Genomic DNA, 20,581 nt, shown 5'->3' with positions numbered 1-20,581 from the left:
AGCTGTCATTTGCATGACTAATATATATATAAATGATTTAAATCCGGCTTGTTTCTTGCAACATACTAATATACATATTTTCTTTACTGATATTACTATACATGTTTCACTATTTGTTAAGTTTAATAAATAACTAAGACATATTTTTAACAAAAGGACATGATAGTTTATGCAGTAATCTTTATAAAATAACATTCAGTAAATTAGTAAACTATTAGGTTCATGATTAAAATTTTAATTTAATAAATTCATATATTTATAAAATAATATTTATTATTTATGACCTATCATATAATATTTATTAAATTAATGTTTGATAAACTACATTATTATTTTATTTTTGATTTGATAATTTATTTATAAGTTAATATCATTCCAAACCAAAAATATTATTATTATTATGATGTTATTAAAGTATACAATTTTTCTGAATTTTTTTAATTCAAAACCCTATGAAGTCCAAGTATAGAATTCACAATCTTTAATTAAAACATATTGAATTGATGATTCCTTTTCTTACAAGTAGATTATAATGTTTCAAGTAGATTGTAGTAATGTTTCAAGTGAAAGCTTTTTAATGGTTTAATTGAGTTTTTTAAGCTGCCGAAAATGTTTTCCGGTGGAATTTAAATAAAAGGTACACACGCGTAAGGGTAAAACAGGCAATTCATATATATTATTTTTGCTTGAAAAGCTGTATAAAGTTGCAGTCTCTCTGACATAAAGCTCTGTCTTCAAAGGGATAAAAAAAACAGAGCAACGTCTTCATAGGAAAAAAAAAACAGAGCAACGTCTTCGTAAAAAGTTAAATTCAAAAAAAAAAACAGAGAAGGATCCAGAGAGAGATGGGAGAAGTGGTGATAATCATTGATGAGACGAAGCGTTCAAAACAGAGAATATCGCGTTGCAGAATCTGTCACGAAGAAGAAGCAGAAAGTTTCTTCGAAGTCCCGTGTGCTTGCTCTGGAACCGTTAAGTTCGCGCATAGAGATTGCATACAACGTTGGTGTAATGAGAAAGGAAACACCACTTGTGAAATCTGTCTTCAGGTTCTTTTTTTTTACTTCTCACCAATTATCATATTTTTTTCAATCTTTACTTTTTTTTTAATGAAACAGTTTGATTTTTCCGGTGAGGATATGCTTTTGATTTTGTGAAGTGCGCTTAGCTGTTTTGTCTCTAAATATTCTTTTATTTTCCTGAATTGTTTATTGCGTCTCTGTTTTTTCCGTGTTTGTGTTTGGTCGTCAAGTAGTTTCATAACGATATTAATGAACAATATTGCAAAAATAATAAATAATTTGGTTGTATTTCTTTCTAAATTGAAAAATAAAGTTGGGAACCAGAAATGATTACTGGGTTTGATTGTTTTTGTTTTTAATATGGGACCTGAATTATCAAAACGTTTGCTAATGTTTTTTTGTTTTCTTTTAAAATTGAGTTACAGTGATATAAACATTCACTTGATAAATTATGAAGAAAAACTTATGAACAATAAAAATCATGCAGGTGTACAGACATGGATATACAGCAATTCCAAAACCAACCAAGATGATCGAAGAAGAAGAAGTCACGATCAGGTAGTTATATTCTTTTTATAAAAGATACCAAAATAAATTAAGTTAAATAAACTGAAAATTGGGATTACGAATAATTGACTCATTGACGTGGTTCCCTGATTCTTTCCTTGTTTACGCGTACAGAAGATAGCTTCCAAATAGTTTATTACTCATATTCCACAAATAATGAATAATACTAATAAAAATGATAATTTTTGTTAATGAAACAGAGAAGGTGGAGGAGGAAGAAGAAGAAGAAGAAGATTAGTGTCTATAACCGAACCAGACTTTACTCAGTCTAACTCTGTTGCTACTTTCTTCAGATCATTAACTTTCACTGTAAGTTACCGACCTCTCTTTTTTCTCTAACTAGTTTAATTTCTGGAAGTATTTTTATTTTAGTTATTTACCAGAAGTTTGGGCAGATAGGGAGTGTAACAAGAGGGATAATCCATATTAGTAAATAAATTACTTAAAAACAAATTATGACGAGGGAAAAGGTCGTTATTAGTTTAGGGAGCTCTCTGAAATAGATATGGCAACCACTACTTACTATAGTCATAGCTTTTTTTTTGGCCAAATCTATTTCGTAGCTATGTGGCAAAGCCTATAAGTGCTATTATAATGTTTCTTTTCCCACCATGAATAAAGCGAATTCTTCAATTTATTTAAAACCAAAAGTAAAATGTTACCGTTATAAATTTTGTCACCATTTATCTGACGTATTATGAAAAGAAGAATTTGGTGAAGGATTTTTTTAAGTTTGTTTTGGGGGTTAGAAAAATTATATTTAATGGTTGGAATGTGTAAGGTTGGGTAAGTTTGGTGGTTGGCCAAGAATTTTGAGTTTTTAGACTCAACAATTTTAAAACATTGCCTCACCTAAAATATCACAACTCCTAACAATATATTTTTTCTTACCCTTTCTGATAGTTTTTATATCCAGAGTCAGTTCTGAAATTTTGAAGATATAATTATTTTGTATAAACTTCAGCAATATATATTTTAAAACAGTTAAACGATGCTTTTAATATAATTTGGGGACACAAAACTTTTGTATATTGATTCTTAAAATTTCAGAGAGTAAAACCAATGTTTCATTTTGATATGTCGACCATGTGTTGTTGTATGTTATAGTGTTTTTTTTTTCTTCTTTTTAGTTTGGTGGTAAGTAGATCATAGTTTCTTTTTTACCTGTTGTTGAAGCCTAATGTTATGATTTTGGACCCATTTAGTTAAAGTTTAACCAATGTTTTTTCAGTGTGTATGAAAACATTTGGTTAAAAACTAACGTACACACATTATTATTGCAGCTAGCAGTGTTGTTGTTGATGAAACATACATTCGATGTGATTTATGGAACGGAGGAGTATCCATTCACTGTATTCACGGTAAAAAACAATGCTTTTTTTATTGTCGACACGAAATCATTTACTAATATTAAATCATAAATAAGAATTGGGTGAATGGATATATAAATGTAGGTACTAACATTAAAAGCCATTGGAATTTTATTGCCAATGTTCATTATCATTCAAACAATCTCAGCTATTCAGAAAACTATCCGTCGTCGACAGCAATATCCTGTAAGTTCACCAATTTACATTTAATCTATCAATTTCCAAAACTCATAGTTATAATGAAAAATGCATATGCATGTATGTTTGACTATATATTTGGAAATAATTTGCATGTGAGATGTGAACATTATTAGTATTTACGCATGCTAGTACGGATTAATTATAGGTTTGTATAGGGTAACCACGTTTTGAAAAGATTTGTGATCATGGGAACAATCTTTTAAAAACCATATTTGACTTTGAATATTCATTCATTCATTCATCATTTAATGCCAAATGTGAAGTTTCAACTTTACTCTCTGAATATGCTGACTTTTTGGGGGGATGTTTGACTTTTGAATATTAGGATTCTGAGGAAGATACGTTGAGCTCCTCTGACGACGACGAAGATGAGTTGGACGATGATGAAGAGCAACAACAACATTTGGCATAAACACGCATATTAACCGAGATTAACTATTCTTTTTTTTTATTTCTTCTAATTCATTTTCTTTTCTTTCTTTTTTAAACGAAAAGCATCTATTCGATGCTCATTGTACAATCAGTACAAATAAAAAATAAAAAGAGACAGTAAATTTACATATAAGAAAATCAACTTTATACGGTTAAAAAAGAACCACAAACAGGAAAGGCGTAGCGCATCTAAACCAAGTAGTTTAACCGGAGTAATGTGTTGGCCATGTAGTGTATGTAGCTCAGACAACGAGTCCTATGAAGTTGAGTAATCTGATGCAACACTACTAGTGATCTGTTTTATCATTTCTACTATTTTTACGCTCTTGTTTTCTATGGTTTTTACTTTTTACCAGTTACCTTCATGTGGCTCCTACGTGCACAAAGCTCATAAAATGTACTCATTTGCTTGCCATCAAAAAGAAAACCATTTCATCCTCAAATCTCGCACCAGTAAACAAGCTCTCATTATATAACCAATAGAGAACATACAAAACCCATTTTCAACAATGTTTTCATATCATGCCCGGAACAAATCTTAGTTAGATTCAACTTGATAAGCATTTTTTTCTTAACTACTTTTTTTTTTAAGTTAGTTATTTGTTATGGCAAACAATGCAATAGTACATGGCCCCAGTCACATGTAAATTTCCAGAAGTTAGACAAAAGCAATTTTTGTTACGCAGTCCTTAAACAGCAATTCTACAACAAAATCCACTTCTAGCGCACACATAACAAAAGAGAAGTCATTCTTGGTTTGTGTTACTGAAACTTTTTTAAAAACAAGAAAATTGAATTTTAGATAAAACGGATGTCAAAGGTGTTGGGATCAATCTGCCAAACATTCAAAGCTGCATACTCCTCCAAACACTCCTTCAGCTGAGCCTCACTGTATCCCTGTTTTGACATCCAACCACTCAAGTCTCAGTGATCAATCATCCATCATAAAAAAAAAAGATCATACAGAAGAAACAAACCTTTCTGGAGATCCAGTTAAGCGCATTTGCATAGCTCACATGAGTCTTGTTCGACCTCGCAGCTTCGTCTCTAATGATAGAGTACGTATCCGATATTGCATCCAGTCCTGCTTTCTGCCTATCATCCGCATACAACGATATCTTCGACATTTGCATCAGCCTAAGCGCCTCGTCCACGTCACTCTGTGCCACCGACTCTGAGAATCTCAGCCTCGCTAGTGCAGCGGATATGCGCAGGATGCTGAGGAGAGTCCTCACTGTTGTGTAAGAATGAGGAGTGTTTGATTTCGCTTCCTCTTGCCTGATGCTTGAGTAAGCTGTTGCTATGTACTCCTCTAGCTCCGCTGGAACGTATGGGGATAATCTCCTTGCAGCTGAGATGTATGCACTGGAGAAACACACAGAGATGATGCTCATGTTAGAGAGTGTCTGTGGTGAGTCTGCAGAGACAAGAAGAGTTTTTATAGAACTTTACCGGAGAATGTTAGGCTCCAGCGGCTCAAAGCCAAGGGCAGGAGATTCATGTGTCTGGTGCACGTGAAGCACGTGCTTAGCTAGTTCGAGGTCGCTGTCCATGTCAGCTCGGTCTAAGATCAACCAGAGAAGATCGAATCTTGAGAGAAGCGCTGGTGGAAGGTTTATGTTTTCAGCTGGTGTTCTTCGCAAATCATATCTACCCCTTCATAGAACACAAATATATACATATATTCAGTATAGGCATGGGCGTTTTTTACCCCAAACCGAACAAAAATATCCGAACATGACTTGAGAGCTTGGTACTATCAGGTTCGGTACAACCTGAACCAAACTGAAATCCAAAATAGGATTCAAAAATATCCGAAATCAGTTAAATATGTTAATGATTTTATATATATTAGATAATTTGATATTTTAGAGAATTTTAAAGATTTTGTATTTTGTTATTTGTTATTTGGAATATGTTTTAGCTTGTTTAAGTAGTTTAACTAGTTTTAAATTAGATTTTTGAATAATTTATATATTTTGAGTATTTTTTTGTTAATTTTGTAGGTTTTTTTTTTAAATATATTTTTTTAGTCATTTCAAATATGAGTTATAATCAGATTCGAAACAAATCCAGAAGAAACTGAACTGAACCTAACTTGACTCAAAAATAAGTAGTATAAGTATAGTACCAAAAATGCCCCCCCAAATGCCCTGGCCTAATTCAATAAGTGATATTTTTATTTTTAAAATTCATATTATGAAAGATGAGTTACCAGGCAGGATTGGCAGCAGCAAGAACAGCTGTTCTAGCGTTCAGTGACGTGGTGATCCCAGCTTTAGCAATGCTTACAGTTTGCTGCTCCATGACCTCATGAATTGCAGTACGATCCGATTCATCCATCTTATCAAACTCATCAATTGCACAGATTCCCATGTCAGCAAGGACCTGAAACAAGACAATTTTATCAAATGTCCTAACATAACATCTAAAGCAAAGAATCATTGGTATCTCTTTACCAGTGCTCCTCCTTCTAGAACCATCTCATTTGTGACTTGATCTCTCATAACAGCTGCGGTTAGACCAACTCCACTGCTACCTTTTCCCGTTGTGTAGACTCCCCTTGGAGCAACGTTTATAATGTGCTTGAGAAGCTGACTCTTGGCAACTCCGGGATCACCCATCAGACATATATGCACATCTCCTCTGATCTGTAAAGATCATTCATGCATGGAGATGAACTATTTCAACGAATAAAGGAATCATTGCAAGATACTGTTAAGAAGAGATGAGACTTCACCTTCATCCCATCCTTTAACTGCCTGTGAGGAGCACCCACAAGGAGGAGAAGCAGAGCTTTTTTGATATCTTCATGTCCATAAATCTCAGGAGCCAGAGATCGAGATAGCTTATTGTAAATGTCACCATCCTCAGCCAAACGTGCAATCTGTTCTTCCTCATCTTTCTGGAACTCATATCTGTGGATAATAGCAGAAAGGTTCAAGATGCTTTCTGATGTAGTGGACACACCAAAGCAACTTTATAACTTAAACCAAATGCAAAAACATGGAATAAGTTTACTAAATCAGATATTTCTACAGAGTTAAAAGTGCAGTAGCGTAGGCTTACTCCTCGTATTTCTTCTTGAAATGAGTGACAGCTGTTGCTTCCAGATACGTGTCTGCTACTAGACCAGCTCTAAGTGCCTTAAACCCAGTGTAGGGAATGGGAAGAAAAATCCCTGAGAATTCAACAACGTCACCAGGTGCTACCTACAAAGGGTTTTAAATGAATATAGTAAGAAATTAAAAAAACTCTACCAAAAATAATAATAATATATTTAAATAGAAAAACAACCTTTCTTGTCAGCTCTCCTCTTAGATGAACAGTCATTGACCGAGGGATATGCCCTTTAGGTACGTGCTCAGCCAACTCTTGCATCTTAGCCTGCAATATAATGGATTATCAATATCAGTGCAACATTCACATAAAATGAACACTCATCAACTAGAACAGAACCTCCTGAAACTTAAGAAACTTTGATGCTCTGAGCTGGAGAATAGGATTTCCAGATTTGCCGTTAACGCGACAGCGGCTTGAAGGGCACTTAAACAAAGGCATGAAGACTCTTGATGTAACTTCCTGATTTTAGCATAATCAGAATTAGTATTTATTAGGAGAAAAGAAAGAAGAAGAAGGTATTAGTATAATTAAGTACCTGGTAGATTTCATGACCACAGTCTTCACAAGTGTACACAGCAACTGCCATCAGAGGCTTGACATCTGAGCAACGCGTCACAATACCAGCAATCCTGACAAGCTGCCCAATGTGTGAAGCCTTCACCTCCCTGATGGTAGATGGCCTTCCCTTTGAAGGAGCTTTAAAATAAACCTCGCTGAATACAAAATAAAATTAAATAAAAAACTATTGAAAGAAATATCCAAACATCAAAGGATCCAAACCAATTGATTCACTCAATAAAATACAATATAAGTAGCACTCCACAAACAATGTTGAATCTCTAATACTAATAGACAAGTTAATTGGTATAAACTTCCTTTTAAAATATAAAGAGGTTCTAGACCGAAAAAACCATAATCCCCCAGACCCGCAACCACATCATGTAATATTAGTTTGACCTCTGGACTTTGGTTGGTAATGGTAATGGTACTTGGTAATGGTATGAACATTTTTTTTATTACCTAAAAATAATCCACTATACCCGTGAAACCACAACATGTAATATTAGTTTGGTCTTAAGTCCTCACTCTAATTCAGTGTTCTCTAGGCTTTGCCTATGTTTTTTTAGTTGAGCTATATAAAACTTACTAAAATCTTTTGATCTCTGAAGGGATTTGCTGACGCGGATCAGAAACATCAGCATTATCAGCCCCGTCATCGGCTCTCTGTGTCATGAGTATGTCATGGTCATCATCAGGAAACGCTTCCGTGGGTTCAGGTAGAAGCTCGTCAATAGCAGATGAGAAAATTGAAACGTATCTGCGAGTGTTCTCAGTCAAACGTCCGATAAACTCATGAAAATCATCAAACCCCTTGTCCTGTAATAACAACAACAAAAAGACAGGTAAGCTCACTTTGAATTTTCCGACAACTAAAAAACGAAACAGAACAACTCACATTGATTAAGTCCTGGAGATCGATCTGAATAGCTCGAACCTTACGATTCGCAACTTCTTGCTACAAAACAATGAAGATTGATACTTTATCTAATTAATAAATCTACCAATTTCAATTAGATTGTTAATTAAATCGAATAAGCCCTACTCTTACAAAAAGGGGGGAAATTGGAAGGAGCCCAGAAATCAATTTCACTAAATATGAAAGTTTCCCAGAAAATAAAACCTAAAATTATGAGATTAGCTAAAACCCTAATTGAATCTACCAATTTTTTCAATTAGATTGTTAAATTGATCGAGTAAACCCATAAATTACGGGGATTCGCTAGATGAGAAACTCACGAGGATCTCCAAGTACTTAGATCTGCCATTAGCGTCGGTGAAGTTCGCGAGAAACTCCTTCGCAACCGCTGCAAACAATAAAGGGTAAAGATCACAACCACATAAAAGAGAGTAAGAGTTAATCGAGAATCAAAGATGTTACCTTTATCAGCTTCGAAATCATGCTCTTTCATGGCTGAGAGACGCTTAGGCTGCTAGCGAGAGAAGGGCAGAGAGTGAGAGTGTGAGAGAGAGAGAGCAATGAGGAGTGACTTGCAAAATTTGGCGGCAAAGCTATGTAAATGGATGTGAGATTTAGGCGGGAACATTATACGAGAGAGGCGGGGGTTAAGTGGACGGCCCAGATCTAAAGGCATGGTGATTACATGGACGGCTCAGATTGTGATCAGCACAAATGACGAAAATACCCATCTCGTTTAAAAAAAGAGGGAGAAAAAGTAAGTGTGGCTGCTGGGAATCGAGCCCAGGTCTCCACGGCCACAACGTGGGGTACTAACCACTATACTACAGCCACTCTGTTGCTAATTCTTACACAATCTGCCTTATTATACAAAACAGTACCCCTACCAGTTTAATATTATTCAGTACGTGTTTGGTTTACATTTATGTGCAATAAAATGTGGGCAAGCTGTCACCTTTCATCTTCCGTCCTTATTACGAAAACTACGTTGTGTAATTCCTACTGACAGACACATCCACCATCTACGATTCATTAATCATTATCCCATAAAAACATTTGTCTATAAAGCTATGATTATAACTTGTGTGATTCTCATTCTATTCAACTGTTATTATTTTTTTGCTTTCACCAAACTTTTTGTGTATAAAAGTATTAAAAGCGATGATTTTTATTTTGATATGACTTGTGTGATTCTCATTCTATTCGACTGTAGGTTTTTCCTTTCATCAGACTTGGTCAACAACATCACCACCTTCATCTTAGGCCTTCAAGATCTTCACGGAACAAATAGCAAAACACAAACGAGTCTTGAATTCATTTTTGAGTCTACGAAAATTCCACACATCTTCCTGTAAGTCTCCTGAATGATCTCTACAAATTTCTTGATTATTGTTGTTTCTTTCAACCTAGGACGACCACGACCAATGTCAATCACACATGTCTTGATCCTTTTTACTTTCTGTCGGAAAAACAATCTTGTTCATATTTCTTCTCTTACTTTTTTTTTTTTTTTTTTGAAAAAAGGCTTTCATATTAAAAACGTTAACTGTTACAAGATAAGACACGAGTCTTATAATTTGATAAAGTTTGCATGAAACATGAAACAAGTTTCATGGAAAGATTGAATCTCAACCAATGAAAAATCAAAAGTTGAGACTAGAATAACCAACACTGTAATGAAAGGCAATAACTAGTGATAAGAACCATGACCGCGGCGGCCACGCTTCCCTCTCCCTCGAACCGTCTTCCATTCCATGTCTTGGTATTTACTAGGGGGTTTTGTTTCCCTCCCACCTCTTGTCAAGCTGAGCGAGCTAGATGGCTCGGTCCCATCTTCATCCAATCCCACATCTCTTGACCCTTTGAACTGAGCAGGACTCTCAAATGCAAAGGGTGTGTGTGTTGTGGCTAGAGGACCAACGACTAAAGTTTCACTAACCTCAGTGTTGATAACGGTTGATGGAGATGACTCCATAATAAATGCTGTAGTGGGAGTAGATTGTGAATCTACTAATGTGGGTAAAGTGGGGATAAAGTTTGGTGAGGCAGTCGGGTTCTCTCGTTGAAAGGTAGGAGTAGCTTCTAGTTCAGATAAGAGACCTTCAATCTCTATGGTACGTTTCTCAGGCTCATGGGCACTATAATCTTCAGTTGGTAGGGAAGCTTTTTCATTAACATGTAGATCATTTTTCTGGATAGTTGGTGTAGAGTATTCAACATTATCCTTTTGCTGCATAACAGTATCAATGTTCACTATAGGAACATCAGAGCTAGTGTCTTGCGAGGTTGATGCGGAGATAGAAACCTGAGCAGTCGAAGAAGGTAACAAACACCTCTTTTCTTTGTGTCCTAGATTACCACACCTCTCACACATAGATGGAATCCATGTATACTCAACATTAACAAGGAAGATGTTACCTTGCTTATCATCAAGGGCAATAAGCTTCGGAAAGTCTCTGTCCAGCTCCATCTCAACTAAAACTTTTGCCTCGCCCATACTAGTAGGATCAAGTCGAGGTTTGTGCGTAAGAATAGGTTCTCCAAGTCCAGAAGCAACATGACTAATTCCTAATCTTGAGTAGCAACAATCCGGAATGTTCTTCAAATTGGCCCAAACCGGAAGCGTGGAGATTTCAGGGATTTTGAAGGAGCCTTCTGGGGTCCATGGCAGTACAAAAAGTAAGCAATCATCAATGTGCCACACTCCACGCTGAATAACCCATTGACGGGTAGGTTGGTGTGGGATATGGAACATGAAAGATGAATCGCCAAGCTTCTTACAACTGATCTTACAACTTCTTCCCCATATTCTATTCACCACAGCATGTACTAAACCACCTGGCGGTAGAGCACATTTATGGAACTTGCCAATGATATACTCATCCTTATTCTCTGGACCTAGCTTAAGCACTTTCGAAGGAATAGATACCTCAGGTGTGCCATCAATGCGGTAAGTTGGTGTGGCTGCCCGATAGAGATTACGCGAATGAGGGCTTAATCTCGCAGCCCAGGGGAAGCGGAGTCTCCCATCCGCTTTTAGTTCCGGTGGTGGTAGCTTTTCAATTGGGGGCTGGAGAGTACGAGATGGATACTTGCCCTTAGGTTGCTTGTTTAAGATCTCGTCATTTAAAGTCGGCCAGAGAGTGGCTAATTGATTCCCAACAATTGCAGGATCATAGTCTCGTGGAGTACTAGGATCAGGAGGAGTGGCTGGAGGTTTGAAATAAAGGGGTTTGGCCCATGATCCCATTGATGGGATAAATTTTTCTTTAGCTTGAGCAAGGTTTTCAGAAGGATCTGTTGGCGATTTATTAACCTCCGGCATTGATGTTTCCTGCAACTGTATTGATCCAGGGACAGGCAGCGATAGGTTTTTGACCCCAAGCGAGGATGGTTTCTGCATCGAAGCAGACTGAGGAAGCACATCCAGGACAGATGGTGCAACACTGTTTTTAGCAAGTGAATTCATCAAGCTATTAACGTGACAGTGTGAGCCAAAGGTCACTGGCGGAGCTAGCTTCGATGACGAATCATCACCTGCATTGTCGATGTTAACTGAAGCCAGATACTTTGAAGGAGAGTCACATACAGGGACTGTAACAGCTTCTGAAGTTAGAGGAGAAAGAGGAGCCACAGGTTCTGAAAGAGGAAACACGGGTTCAAGCAGGGAGGTTGTGTTCGTCCCTATCACCGGATCCGTCGGTGGCAACGAAAACGACAAGGGCAGAGTCTGATCAGTTTCAATCTCCAAACCTTCGACTAACAGAGTCGATGAAGACGAAGGAAGAGACAGAGAGTTGAAGCTTCTCGATTTCCGAAGCGGCAAGAACGGAGGAAGATCGATCTCTGACGCCATGAGAAGGGTCAAAGAGGAGGAGTAAGGTTTCTGGTGAGGCCTATTGGCGACGACTCACACCGGAGGACACCGAACTTCTTTGTCGATACTGGTTAGGTTTTCGCCTTCTTGGTCGCGAGATTAGGGGCGCGTGGTTTTGTCACGCGCGTAATATATAACTTCTTTGTCACGTGGTTCTTCTCTTACTTTCAGATCGGAATTTTTTGAAAAAACACTCTCTCATGATGGCATTTGGCAAAAAGGTAATTAAAAATTCTTATCCTTTTAAAAATATTATATTCTATACTGATGAAAATTCCCGGGATCAGGAGAAGATTCGTGTGTTTTTATAACAAAAAAATGCAAAATAAAGATGAGATAATTAAAGACATGCAAAAACAGCACTAAATATTAAATTGTGTGGATACACACCTCTTCGTAGATTTTTCCTTGTTAACGTCATCTCTTTCCCAACAATGATCTACCAAACATGAATCTACACATAATTGAATCTGAGCCACGTGAAAAGATATGTAAATGTATTATATACCCTTTCATGTTTTTTTGCCTTGTTTCGTTTTCTCTCAGATTGTTGTAAACTCGTAAGAAGCAGATCAGACCAAAAGAGAAGAAAAAATGGCAGGAGGGTCGTTTGGTCCGACCGGTGTAGCTAAGGAAAGAGCAGAACAATACCAAGGGAAAGTCACTAGCTATGTCATCATCGCTTGCCTTGTTGCTGCTATTGGTGGAGCCATCTTTGGTTATGACATTGGAGTCTCAGGTTTGGAATCCATATATAATCTAAAACATTGTGTGAAAATGGGTCATGAGATTTTGAGTTTTTGTTTATACAGGAGGAGTCACATCAATGGATGAGTTCCTTGAGGAGTTTTTCAAAACGGTTTATGATAAGAAGAAGCAAGCTCACGAGAGTAATTATTGTAAATATGATGATCAAGGATTAGCTGCTTTCACTTCTTCACTCTACTTGGCTGGTTTGGTTTCCACTCTGGCCGCTTCACCGATTACAAGAAACTATGGAAGGCGTGCGAGTATTGTCTGTGGTGGGATTAGCTTTCTTGTTGGAGCTGCTTTGAATGCTGGTGCTGTGAACTTACCAATGCTTCTTGCGGGGAGAATCTTGCTCGGTGTTGGCATTGGATTTGGGAATCAGGTTAGACAAAACACATTCTTTTTGTTAGGCATGGGCGGTTTTACCCCAAATAAAGCCCCGACCTTAACCCGAACCAAAGAAACTGAAACGCCATCCAAACTATTTTACAAAAATATGCGAACATGATTTAAAATCTTGGTATTTTCGGGACCGAACCAAAATCAAAACTATGATCCGAAAATATCTAAATTCAGTTAAATATGCTAATGTTTTTATATATAATAAAGTAATTTAGATATTTTAAAGTATTTTAAATATTTTGTAGTTTGTTTTATTTATTATTTTGAATACATTTTATTTAGTTTAGATAGTTAACTAGTTTTTAATTAGATTTGTGAATAATTAATATATTTTGATTATTTTATTGTTAAATTTTAAGTTTTAAAAATATATTTTTGGGCGGTTATTATCTAATCTGAACCGAACCAACCCGAAAATTAGTAAAATCCGAATGGATTTATGAGCATAGTACTAGTACCGAAAATCAGAATCAACCGAACTGAATCAGACGAGGTCTTCATCTTCATGAAACTTAACCTGGTTCTGTCTTGTTTCAGGCGGTTCCTTTGTACTTATCAGAAGTGGCACCAACACATCTCCGAGGCGGTTTAAACATGATGTTCCAGTTAGCTACAACTCTTGGAATCTTCACAGCCAACATGGTCAACTACGGTACACAACAGCTCAAGCCCTGGGGATGGAGACTCTCTCTAGGTTTAGCCGCTTTTCCAGCTCTGCTCATGACGCTAGGAGGCTATCTCCTACCCGAGACACCAAACAGTTTGGTCGAAAGAGGCTTAACAGATAAAGGAAGACAAGTTCTCGAGAAGCTGAGAGGAACCCAAAACGTAGACGCCGAGCTACAAGACATGGTGGACGCAAGCGAGCTAGCCAACTCCATCAAACACCCGTTCAGAAACATCCTCCAGAAACAGCATAGGCCTCAGCTAGTCATGGCCGTTTGCATGCCGATGTTTCAGATCCTCACGGGGATAAACTCGATCCTCTTCTACGCTCCTGTCCTGTTCCAGACGATGGGGTTCGGAGGAAACGCTTCTCTCTACTCATCAGCGTTGACTGGAGCCGTTCTTGTCTTATCAACGTTGATCTCAATAGCGCTGGTGGATAAGCTAGGACGGCGAGCTCTTCTCATCAGCGGAGGGGTGCAGATGATAATATGCCAAGCTATAGTCTCGGTGATCTTAGGCCTCAAATTTGGAGACGACCAAGAGCTCTCTAAAGGGTATTCGATAGTGGTAGTCATCTTCATTTGTCTCTTTGTGGTTGCGTTTGGATGGTCGTGGGGACCTTTAGGGTGGACCATACCGAGCGAGATCTTCCCGTTGGAGATTCGCTCGGCTGGTCAGAGTATTACTGTCGCTGTGAATCTTTTATTTACTTTCGTGATAGCGCAAGCTTTCTTGTCTATGCTCTGTGCGTTTAAGTTTGGGATCTTTTTGTTTTTCGCTGGATGGGTGTTGGTGATGACTGTTTTTGTTTACTTTTTGTTGCCTGAGACCAAAGGAGTGCCTATTGAGGAGATGACACTCTTGTGGAAAAGGCATTGGTTTTGGAAAAAAGTGTTGCCTGAAGCTGAGAGTAACAATAGTTCTGTATGAAAGATAGATAAAAGATATAGTAAACTGGTTTTGTAATGTCATTAGTTTTTTTTTTTAATGATTTTGTCAATAACAATCAAGAAAGTTTTATTGCATATGTAAAGAAAGGTTTGGTGATCATCATATCACCAAGAAGGATCCAAAAGCTATAGAAAGATCACATTCTTCTCCATCTTTGCTTCTTCTTGATGTGAATTTGAAACAAACTGTTGTTTCCCTCCTCTCTTGTCTGGATTCTTCGACATCAAAGAGATGGCTGCAAGCAATCTTTCTAGGGTTTCCTGAATCTTCTTACGCAAGGAACTTAGTTCTTCTTATTCTCCAAGAAACATGGAATAGGAAGAGAGGTTGGAGGCGGAGAAACTGAGTTACAAGAGCCTGCGTAATCTGCGGAGACGATCTCCGATTTTTTGAAAGCTCTGATCTGCTTCTTCATAGTCGACGCTACGTCAGTTATCTTCAAACGATGTCGTTTTTTATCGTCTTCATAGGCGCAGCTGTTAAGAAACGAGCTGAGTGTCTCGCCGCGTTTGAGGATCTTGACTTGACCCATGACGAGATTGGTGTTAGCCGCCGGGGATGCAACTAGCGTCTTAGACTGAGTGGCCGTGGGGGAACGCTTGAGTCGGCGAGGAGCAGCGTTCGAGTGACGGCGAGGATTAGAGTTACGGTGGATTAAGGGTTCGTGATCGAATCGATGGTTTAAAGTGTTCCGAGAAGAGAGAATCGCAGTGGCCATCGTTTTAGCTAAGTCTGATTAGAAAGATACTACTTGAGAGTCAAGGAACCTTCTTATATAGAGGTTCCGTGAATCAACCGACTAAGAAAAATTTAATAACTTAATTTAACTTAGGAACTTTAATGTAATATTTCTAATTCAGTTTAATTTGGGACTTTTATGTAATTTTAACTTTTAATTTAGTTCAATTTAAGGGAGATGTATTAGCTCTGAGCAGATGTACCAAAAAAAATTCAAGAATCATGAGATACACACTTGGGTTCTGAGTTACGGCTTATTAATTTCAAGAGGAAACGGTGGTCTTGTTGTTGTTGTTGTTGTGTTCCTTAGATTTAGCGAGCTTGGCTTGTATGAGTTTGTCCAAGATTGGTGGTTCCAATGGAGTCACATCAAGACACCTCTCTGAAGCCGCAACGATCACCTGTTAGTGCAAAAACACACAACACGGTCCAAGAATGAATGGTCAGACACACATACACTCAAAGAAAAGAGAAGGAAAGGCTTTGATGTAAATCACCTCGTCGAGCAAGAAGTCAATAGCAGCTTCGTCCTCGACTGTTTCTTTCAAAGGAGCTTTTAAGAACTGAATGTCTAGCTGAATCTGCTGGAACCCGCTCCTGTTAAACGTTTGGAGCCGCACATATTCTTGCAAACTCTTCAGACACAGCTTCACTGTTGTCGTTACAACTGATTCCTGTTAAGTAGTATTTTAAGAATGAAAACAAAGAAAGATCAGGAGATGACTCTGGTGCGTGTTTGATCCTCCTATAACTTATAAGAGAGCCTCGTAGATTTTTTTCTTACCTGGGTAAATTCAACCTTGGTGAATATTTCTACTTTTTGCTTGAACAGCTTTGCAAGATGCGTCTCGAAAAGCTGACTTCGAGCTCTCTGTGAGTTCGACCGTGCCATCTTATCGCTATGTAGTGTAGTGCTCCGTGATGAGGTTGTAGTGTTACTTCCGTTGCTGTCTGATCTCTTGTGCTTTCGGAAAGTTCCTTGAGGTAGAATCTGTTTCACTTCTTTACCGACTTCTTCCAACTGCAAAGCAGAAAAAAAAGCGTTATATTTTCAGGCTTAATTATTATATTTACTAGAGGTTGAAAAGAGAAGAGTTTTCAAAACCTGCTGAAGAAGCATATCGACATACATGTGAACCTCTCGTGGCTCCTTGTGCTGCACAATATTTAGAAAACAATTCACTGGTAAAATGCTTCTTTAAGAAGATTTAATCACACGACAAGAAGGTTACCTTAACCCAGTTTGGTGTCTTGAACCTCTTTCTTAGTACATTCGATATCTTCTGTGTTCTCGTGTCTATGTACTGAAATATAAAACGATTTAGTTAGCTGATGCTTATGTTTTTTTGTAAAACGACATCAACTCTTAGAGTTTAATTCATACATGCTGGAGAAGTTTCTCGCTGGCTGCGTGGAAGACCCGGCAGAGTTCTCCAGGAATAAAAGCTTGGGAGTTTCCGCCAGAGAAGGAAGCAGTTATTTCCTGAATTTTAACATATGGACCTTCTCAATTCCTTTACCAATGTCGTTTATAGTTATTACATCAAGCTAGCTGTACACATGTAAGACCGTTACCTCAGCAATTCTCGGGATGACCTTTTGTTCGATGACGACAGAGAGCTGCGCCAGCACAAGGATGAGACCAGCATGAATTTTCTCACTCGATTTTCCTTCAACCAAACCTTCAGTCTCGTTTGATGAGCTAGTTTTTCCTGAGAGCACTAGGAAGTGAGACTCAAGTGACCTGAAGAAGTCTTGAAATCCTTTCTGAATCCAACCGATGAGTAGGTCATTCATCTTGACAAATATTCCAGTGTTTTCATCAAGAAGCTGACGGAACTCCTGAGATGATAGAAAAACATAAAAGCATTTTTCAGCATGGAATTTGCACAAGAGAAAATGATAGCAAGAAAATAACATATTTACGATAAATAACAGAAGAAGGAATCTGCCTGAAATATATCTGTGGTGCCTTGAAGAACCGCCTTTCCACTAGCTTCAAGAACAACCTTCAGTACTTCCCCATCAACTACTTCCTTTTGGTTGATATCGAATTTTAAGAGTGTATCTGCCAGGTATGGAGACCTTTATTTCAGTTCTGAGTTCTTCAAAGTCTAACAAAACTTCACAAACAAACTAATCTACTCTTGGGCACTTGCTGCTACCATTGTCAAATTACTCAACAAGGCTATGTGACAAGAGGTATTATGGATTTTTCTAGCTTTACTCATTCTCTATTTCCCTTACTAAGATATTCTGAATCCAGTATATATTAAGAAACAGTAAACCTGATATATCTTGTTGAAGATGAGAAAACGTCCTCGCAACAAATTGCTTCAGAGTAACTTGGGCAGCCTGAAATGACAAGTACTAGTAAACATATATAGCTCCTCTCAATTCATAGAAGTAGAGCCACATAAAATAGTTGAGGGGTAACCTCTGCGGATAAATCAGAGAGCGCAGCCTCAGGTAGAACCTCGTCCATAAGTACCACATCTTCCCATATAATTCCTATGTCCAACAGAAATCAGACAAGGTATACCGTTATTACACTGATTTAATCAAATCTTTCAGAGGGAAAGGAAAGTAACGTAAGGAATTAGACAGTAGTAAGACATCAGCAGGAGGAAAAGCACTGTACTCACGAAAAATTCCAAGAAAATCTGCTGCAGACACCCGTTTTCTTATGTATAGCTCCATGTTCTCAAAGTGCCTAAACAGCCGTAAGTGTTAGAAACTCAGTAATCTAGACACAAGAAAACCCTCGGTTTATGGATCCATGTATCAAAGAAAAAGTACATTACGTTGTTGTTAAGGCTCTCGCGAGTTTAAAAAGTCTTTCTTCCGAGTCAGGGAATATTTCTCGATAAGCACGCATAGCCTCAGAAAATCCACGTACAGCGTCCTGCCATAAAAGAGGGGCAAACACTAAAATACTGAGTGAAAACAAACTTGTCAAGTCTGCTAAAACAAAAGAACTAGAAGAAAATAATTATCAATGTGATGACTAATAAGCAAAATAACAGAGTAAAGCAGTTGCTGATATTCAAAGTTCTTGACAGATCCACTCAGCATTGATGTGTTCAAATAGAGTCGTCAGAAACGCAAGAGACAAGGAAGTGGCGTACTTAATGTTTACCTCATGAATTTTAGCAGGACCTTGGTTATTGCTTTCCTCATCCTTAGATGAAACATTGTGCTCTGCAAGTTTACTTGCCTCATCGGGATTTATTTGGAGACCATCAAGAGATTGTTCCAGCTTTTCCAAGAGTTTGTCCTTTAAGCTATCAACCTGCAGGAGTACAATCCAATTTATGTCACAGCAACCAGTAATAGTCTATGCAACAAAGACAACAATTCAGTTGCATAGAAAGGAGTATGAACTTTGTACAGATGCTTTAACACATTATGCATGTCACAAATGATTGATCAAAGAGAAAGAACTAACTGGGACATCTAACTGCTTAAGAAGCACTGCAGCTTCAGCTCTCGCCTGTATGGATTCTGAATCTGAAAATAGCTTCGTCTGTTGAGAAGAAAGACAAAATAAGTTTCTCACATCAAGAAATTCCAAGATATGACAAGAAAAAACGAAGGTACCAGTTCTTATGTTTATCAGATTAATAAAGAGTATGCAGACTACTGTTTGATTCAGATTAATATAGATAACTAGGCCCAAAAGGTATACCTGCAAGTTCTTAATGATGGTTTCTATAGCTTCTTCAGAAGCTCGTCTGCAGTCTTTGAATGATGTATCACCGTATACCTAAACAGAACGAGAATTTCTTATTGTCAAAACTATCTCCGTATATTAAGAAAGCAAAATGCACAACAAACACTAAAAGAAGACTACAACAAATGGGAAGTTATCCGAGGAGAGAGAAATAAACCTTGAGAATTGGCATTGCTCCAGTATAGAACCTGACAGCATCACCATAAGCTTCTGACTTTATGCATTTTTGGAGTCGTGCAGGTAAATCATAAATGAACTGCTCTTTTTCACAAAAACAAGCTTTTGAATAAATTCACAATAGCAAGCAGCATACCACTGATAATGATCAAGTAACAACAAGACAAAAATATAAAATAGCAGATCACCTGAACTTTACGAAGAAGATTACGTGTCCGGTGCAGTTTCTCTATATGCTCTCTCTTTTCAAAAAGAGAAGTGTTAACCCCATCACTCCTCGATTGCACTGACATTATCTGCAGCAGCAGTAGCAATGGAATTAGAACTTCATACAAACATCAAATCAAAACCCTAAAACTGAACATTTATTCAATGTGTCCCAAACACCTTGTGAAGAAGCTGGTCCATGTTGCCTTCCATCCCAAAGATATTACTCTTCATCCTATACAAGATAAAAAATCAACATACATAAACTTAGTATAAACAATCCACGAGTTGTTTACAAGGTACCTTTTGATTGTATCAGTAGCACTGATGAACTTGTTGTAATTCTCATAGACCAGCATTTGCAAATCTGTATCCAGATTCTTAATCTCAGCAGCCATTTGAACATGTCTTTGCAAAAGCACATCCAGATTTGACTTCTTAATCTACACCACAAGATCGTTCCACATTATTTTTTTTTCTCAAATCTAAATCGCAATTGAAATCGAATCGAGAGTGGGAGACTAACCATGAGATCCATGTACTGATCGGCATCGAAGGAAGGGCCGTTGATGTTGTCGAAGGAGGTGCTGATCGAGGAAGTAGGGGTGGAGATGGAAGGATCCGGAGTGTAGAAGCTCGAGAGTAGATCTCTCATCCTCTTCGCCTTCTCGTCCATCGGAGCCGCCTCCGTCGCCATTTTTTCTGTTACCGGAAGATAATTTTAAGCCCACGGAGATTCGAAATGCAGGAAGGAAGTGGATCCGATCAATCAATTCATGAGGAATCCGATGATCAATAGTTCATTGATGTACTTACATGGTGATTGGTGAGGTCTCGGAAGATGAGAAGCTGGAAACGGTGACGTATCCGGTTCGAACTATGTCC

The 20,581-nt window shown here is 37.8% G+C and overlaps 5 protein-coding genes and 1 non-coding gene across 10 annotated transcripts; 2 read left to right on the top strand and 4 right to left on the bottom strand.

Moving 5' to 3' along the window:
- The first annotated feature begins 724 nt into the window (after nucleotides 1-724).
- LOC106426658 (E3 ubiquitin-protein ligase MARCHF8) lies at nucleotides 725-3,725 on the top strand. The gene is made up of 6 exons (XM_013867377.3): nucleotides 725-1,049; nucleotides 1,510-1,580; nucleotides 1,790-1,898; nucleotides 2,873-2,950; nucleotides 3,044-3,145; nucleotides 3,486-3,725. Exons 1-6 carry the CDS (start codon nucleotides 846-848, stop codon nucleotides 3,570-3,572), a joined length of 651 nt encoding a protein of 216 aa, XP_013722831.2. The 5' UTR covers nucleotides 725-845; the 3' UTR covers nucleotides 3,573-3,725.
- A 525-nt stretch (nucleotides 3,726-4,250) lies between these two features.
- Nucleotides 4,251-8,795, bottom strand: LOC106435589 (DNA replication licensing factor MCM7). The gene is made up of 14 exons (XM_048769558.1): nucleotides 8,655-8,795; nucleotides 8,513-8,580; nucleotides 8,172-8,231; nucleotides 7,863-8,092; nucleotides 7,251-7,428; nucleotides 7,052-7,174; nucleotides 6,890-6,979; nucleotides 6,662-6,804; nucleotides 6,333-6,510; nucleotides 6,052-6,243; nucleotides 5,808-5,980; nucleotides 5,045-5,248; nucleotides 4,570-4,957; nucleotides 4,251-4,489 (listed from the first exon to the last, which is right to left on the bottom strand). Exons 1-14 carry the CDS (start codon nucleotides 8,683-8,685, stop codon nucleotides 4,391-4,393), a joined length of 2,157 nt encoding a protein of 718 aa, XP_048625515.1. The 5' UTR covers nucleotides 8,686-8,795; the 3' UTR covers nucleotides 4,251-4,390.
- Nucleotides 8,796-8,954: 159 nt separating this feature from the next.
- Nucleotides 8,955-9,026, bottom strand: TRNAH-GUG. The gene has a single exon. It is a non-coding gene; the product is annotated as a tRNA-His (tRNA).
- A 249-nt stretch (nucleotides 9,027-9,275) lies between these two features.
- Nucleotides 9,276-14,915, top strand: LOC106435590 (sugar transport protein 7). 4 transcript variants are annotated; one of them, XM_048769559.1, is made up of 5 exons: nucleotides 9,276-9,543; nucleotides 12,241-12,287; nucleotides 12,614-12,808; nucleotides 12,882-13,201; nucleotides 13,759-14,915. In XM_048769559.1, the coding sequence occupies exons 3-5, from the start codon at nucleotides 12,664-12,666 to the stop codon at nucleotides 14,818-14,820; spliced, it is 1,527 nt and encodes a 508-aa protein (XP_048625516.1). In that variant the 5' UTR covers nucleotides 9,276-9,543; nucleotides 12,241-12,287; nucleotides 12,614-12,663; the 3' UTR covers nucleotides 14,821-14,915. The 4 variants fall into 4 exon arrangements, with proteins under 4 accessions (XP_048625516.1, XP_013731948.2, XP_022547931.2 ...); XM_013876494.3 differs by having other exon boundaries at nucleotides 12,241-12,290; nucleotides 12,616-12,808; XM_048769561.1 differs by lacking the exon at nucleotides 9,276-9,543 and adding an exon at nucleotides 11,682-12,139 and having other exon boundaries at nucleotides 12,241-12,290; nucleotides 12,616-12,808.
- Nucleotides 14,916-15,124: 209 nt separating this feature from the next.
- On the bottom strand, nucleotides 15,125-15,559 carry LOC106435591. The gene has a single exon (XM_013876495.3). It carries the CDS (start codon nucleotides 15,557-15,559, stop codon nucleotides 15,125-15,127), a length of 435 nt encoding a protein of 144 aa, XP_013731949.2.
- Nucleotides 15,560-15,762: 203 nt separating this feature from the next.
- LOC106435599 (vacuolar protein sorting-associated protein 51 homolog) lies at nucleotides 15,763-20,555 on the bottom strand. Of its 2 annotated transcripts, XM_048769557.1 has the most exons (21): nucleotides 20,513-20,555; nucleotides 20,223-20,398; nucleotides 20,000-20,139; nucleotides 19,877-19,931; nucleotides 19,678-19,785; nucleotides 19,470-19,568; nucleotides 19,268-19,345; nucleotides 19,028-19,105; nucleotides 18,719-18,871; nucleotides 18,384-18,484; nucleotides 18,225-18,292; nucleotides 18,017-18,090; nucleotides 17,868-17,934; nucleotides 17,532-17,647; nucleotides 17,155-17,421; nucleotides 16,964-17,062; nucleotides 16,812-16,883; nucleotides 16,685-16,735; nucleotides 16,364-16,600; nucleotides 16,077-16,253; nucleotides 15,763-15,980 (listed from the first exon to the last, which is right to left on the bottom strand). In XM_048769557.1, the coding sequence occupies exons 2-21, from the start codon at nucleotides 20,391-20,393 to the stop codon at nucleotides 15,843-15,845; spliced, it is 2,349 nt and encodes a 782-aa protein (XP_048625514.1). In that variant the 5' UTR covers nucleotides 20,394-20,398; nucleotides 20,513-20,555; the 3' UTR covers nucleotides 15,763-15,842. The 2 variants fall into 2 exon arrangements, with proteins under 2 accessions (XP_048625514.1, XP_013731959.2); XM_013876505.3 differs by having other exon boundaries at nucleotides 20,223-20,544.
- Nucleotides 20,556-20,581: the final 26 nt, after the last annotated feature.

Source organism: Brassica napus, chromosome C9 (assembly GCF_020379485.1).
Source record: "Brassica napus cultivar Da-Ae chromosome C9, Da-Ae, whole genome shotgun sequence".
Lineage (NCBI taxonomy): Eukaryota > Viridiplantae > Streptophyta > Magnoliopsida > Brassicales > Brassicaceae > Brassica > Brassica napus.
Note: the sequence above shows the minus strand (reverse complement) of the source record. Positions and strands in the feature narration are given on the sequence as shown.

Bases quoted from the DNA above. Each gene is read 5' to 3' on its own strand.
- LOC106426658 (XM_013867377.3), top strand. From the start codon at position 846: ATGGGAGAAGTGGTGATAATCATTGATGAGACGAAGCGTTCAAAACAG. The intron at 1,899-2,872 runs GTAAGTTACCGA...TTATTATTGCAG, and splicing joins TCAGATCATTAACTTTCACT to CTAGCAGTGTTGTTGTTGAT. The intron at 2,951-3,043 runs GTAAAAAACAAT...ATATAAATGTAG, and splicing joins ATCCATTCACTGTATTCACG to GTACTAACATTAAAAGCCAT.
- LOC106435589 (XM_048769558.1), bottom strand. From the start codon at position 8,685: ATGAAAGAGCATGATTTCGAAGCTGATAAAG. The intron at 8,581-8,654 runs GTAACATCTTTG...TATTGTTTGCAG, and splicing joins TGATTTCGAAGCTGATAAAG to CGGTTGCGAAGGAGTTTCTC. The intron at 8,093-8,171 runs GTGAGTTGTTCT...TTGTTATTACAG, and splicing joins ATCTCCAGGACTTAATCAAT to GACAAGGGGTTTGATGATTT.
- LOC106435590 (XM_022692210.2), top strand. From the start codon at position 12,664: ATGGCAGGAGGGTCGTTTGGTCCGACCGGTGTAGCTAAGGAAAGAGCA. The intron at 12,809-12,881 runs GTTTGGAATCCA...TTGTTTATACAG, and splicing joins TTATGACATTGGAGTCTCAG to GAGGAGTCACATCAATGGAT. The intron at 13,202-13,758 runs GTTAGACAAAAC...GTCTTGTTTCAG, and splicing joins GCATTGGATTTGGGAATCAG to GCGGTTCCTTTGTACTTATC.
- LOC106435591 (XM_013876495.3), bottom strand. From the start codon at position 15,559: ATGGCCACTGCGATTCTCTCTTCTCGGAACACTTTAAACCATCGATTC.
- LOC106435599 (XM_048769557.1), bottom strand. From the start codon at position 20,393: ATGGCGACGGAGGCGGCTCCGATGGACGAGAAGGCGAAGAGGATGAGA. The intron at 18,872-19,027 runs GTTAGTTCTTTC...GTACTCCTGCAG, and splicing joins TTAAGCAGTTAGATGTCCCA to GTTGATAGCTTAAAGGACAA. The intron at 17,422-17,531 runs GCAGATTCCTTC...CTATCATCTCAG, and splicing joins GCACCACAGATATATTTCAG to GAGTTCCGTCAGCTTCTTGA.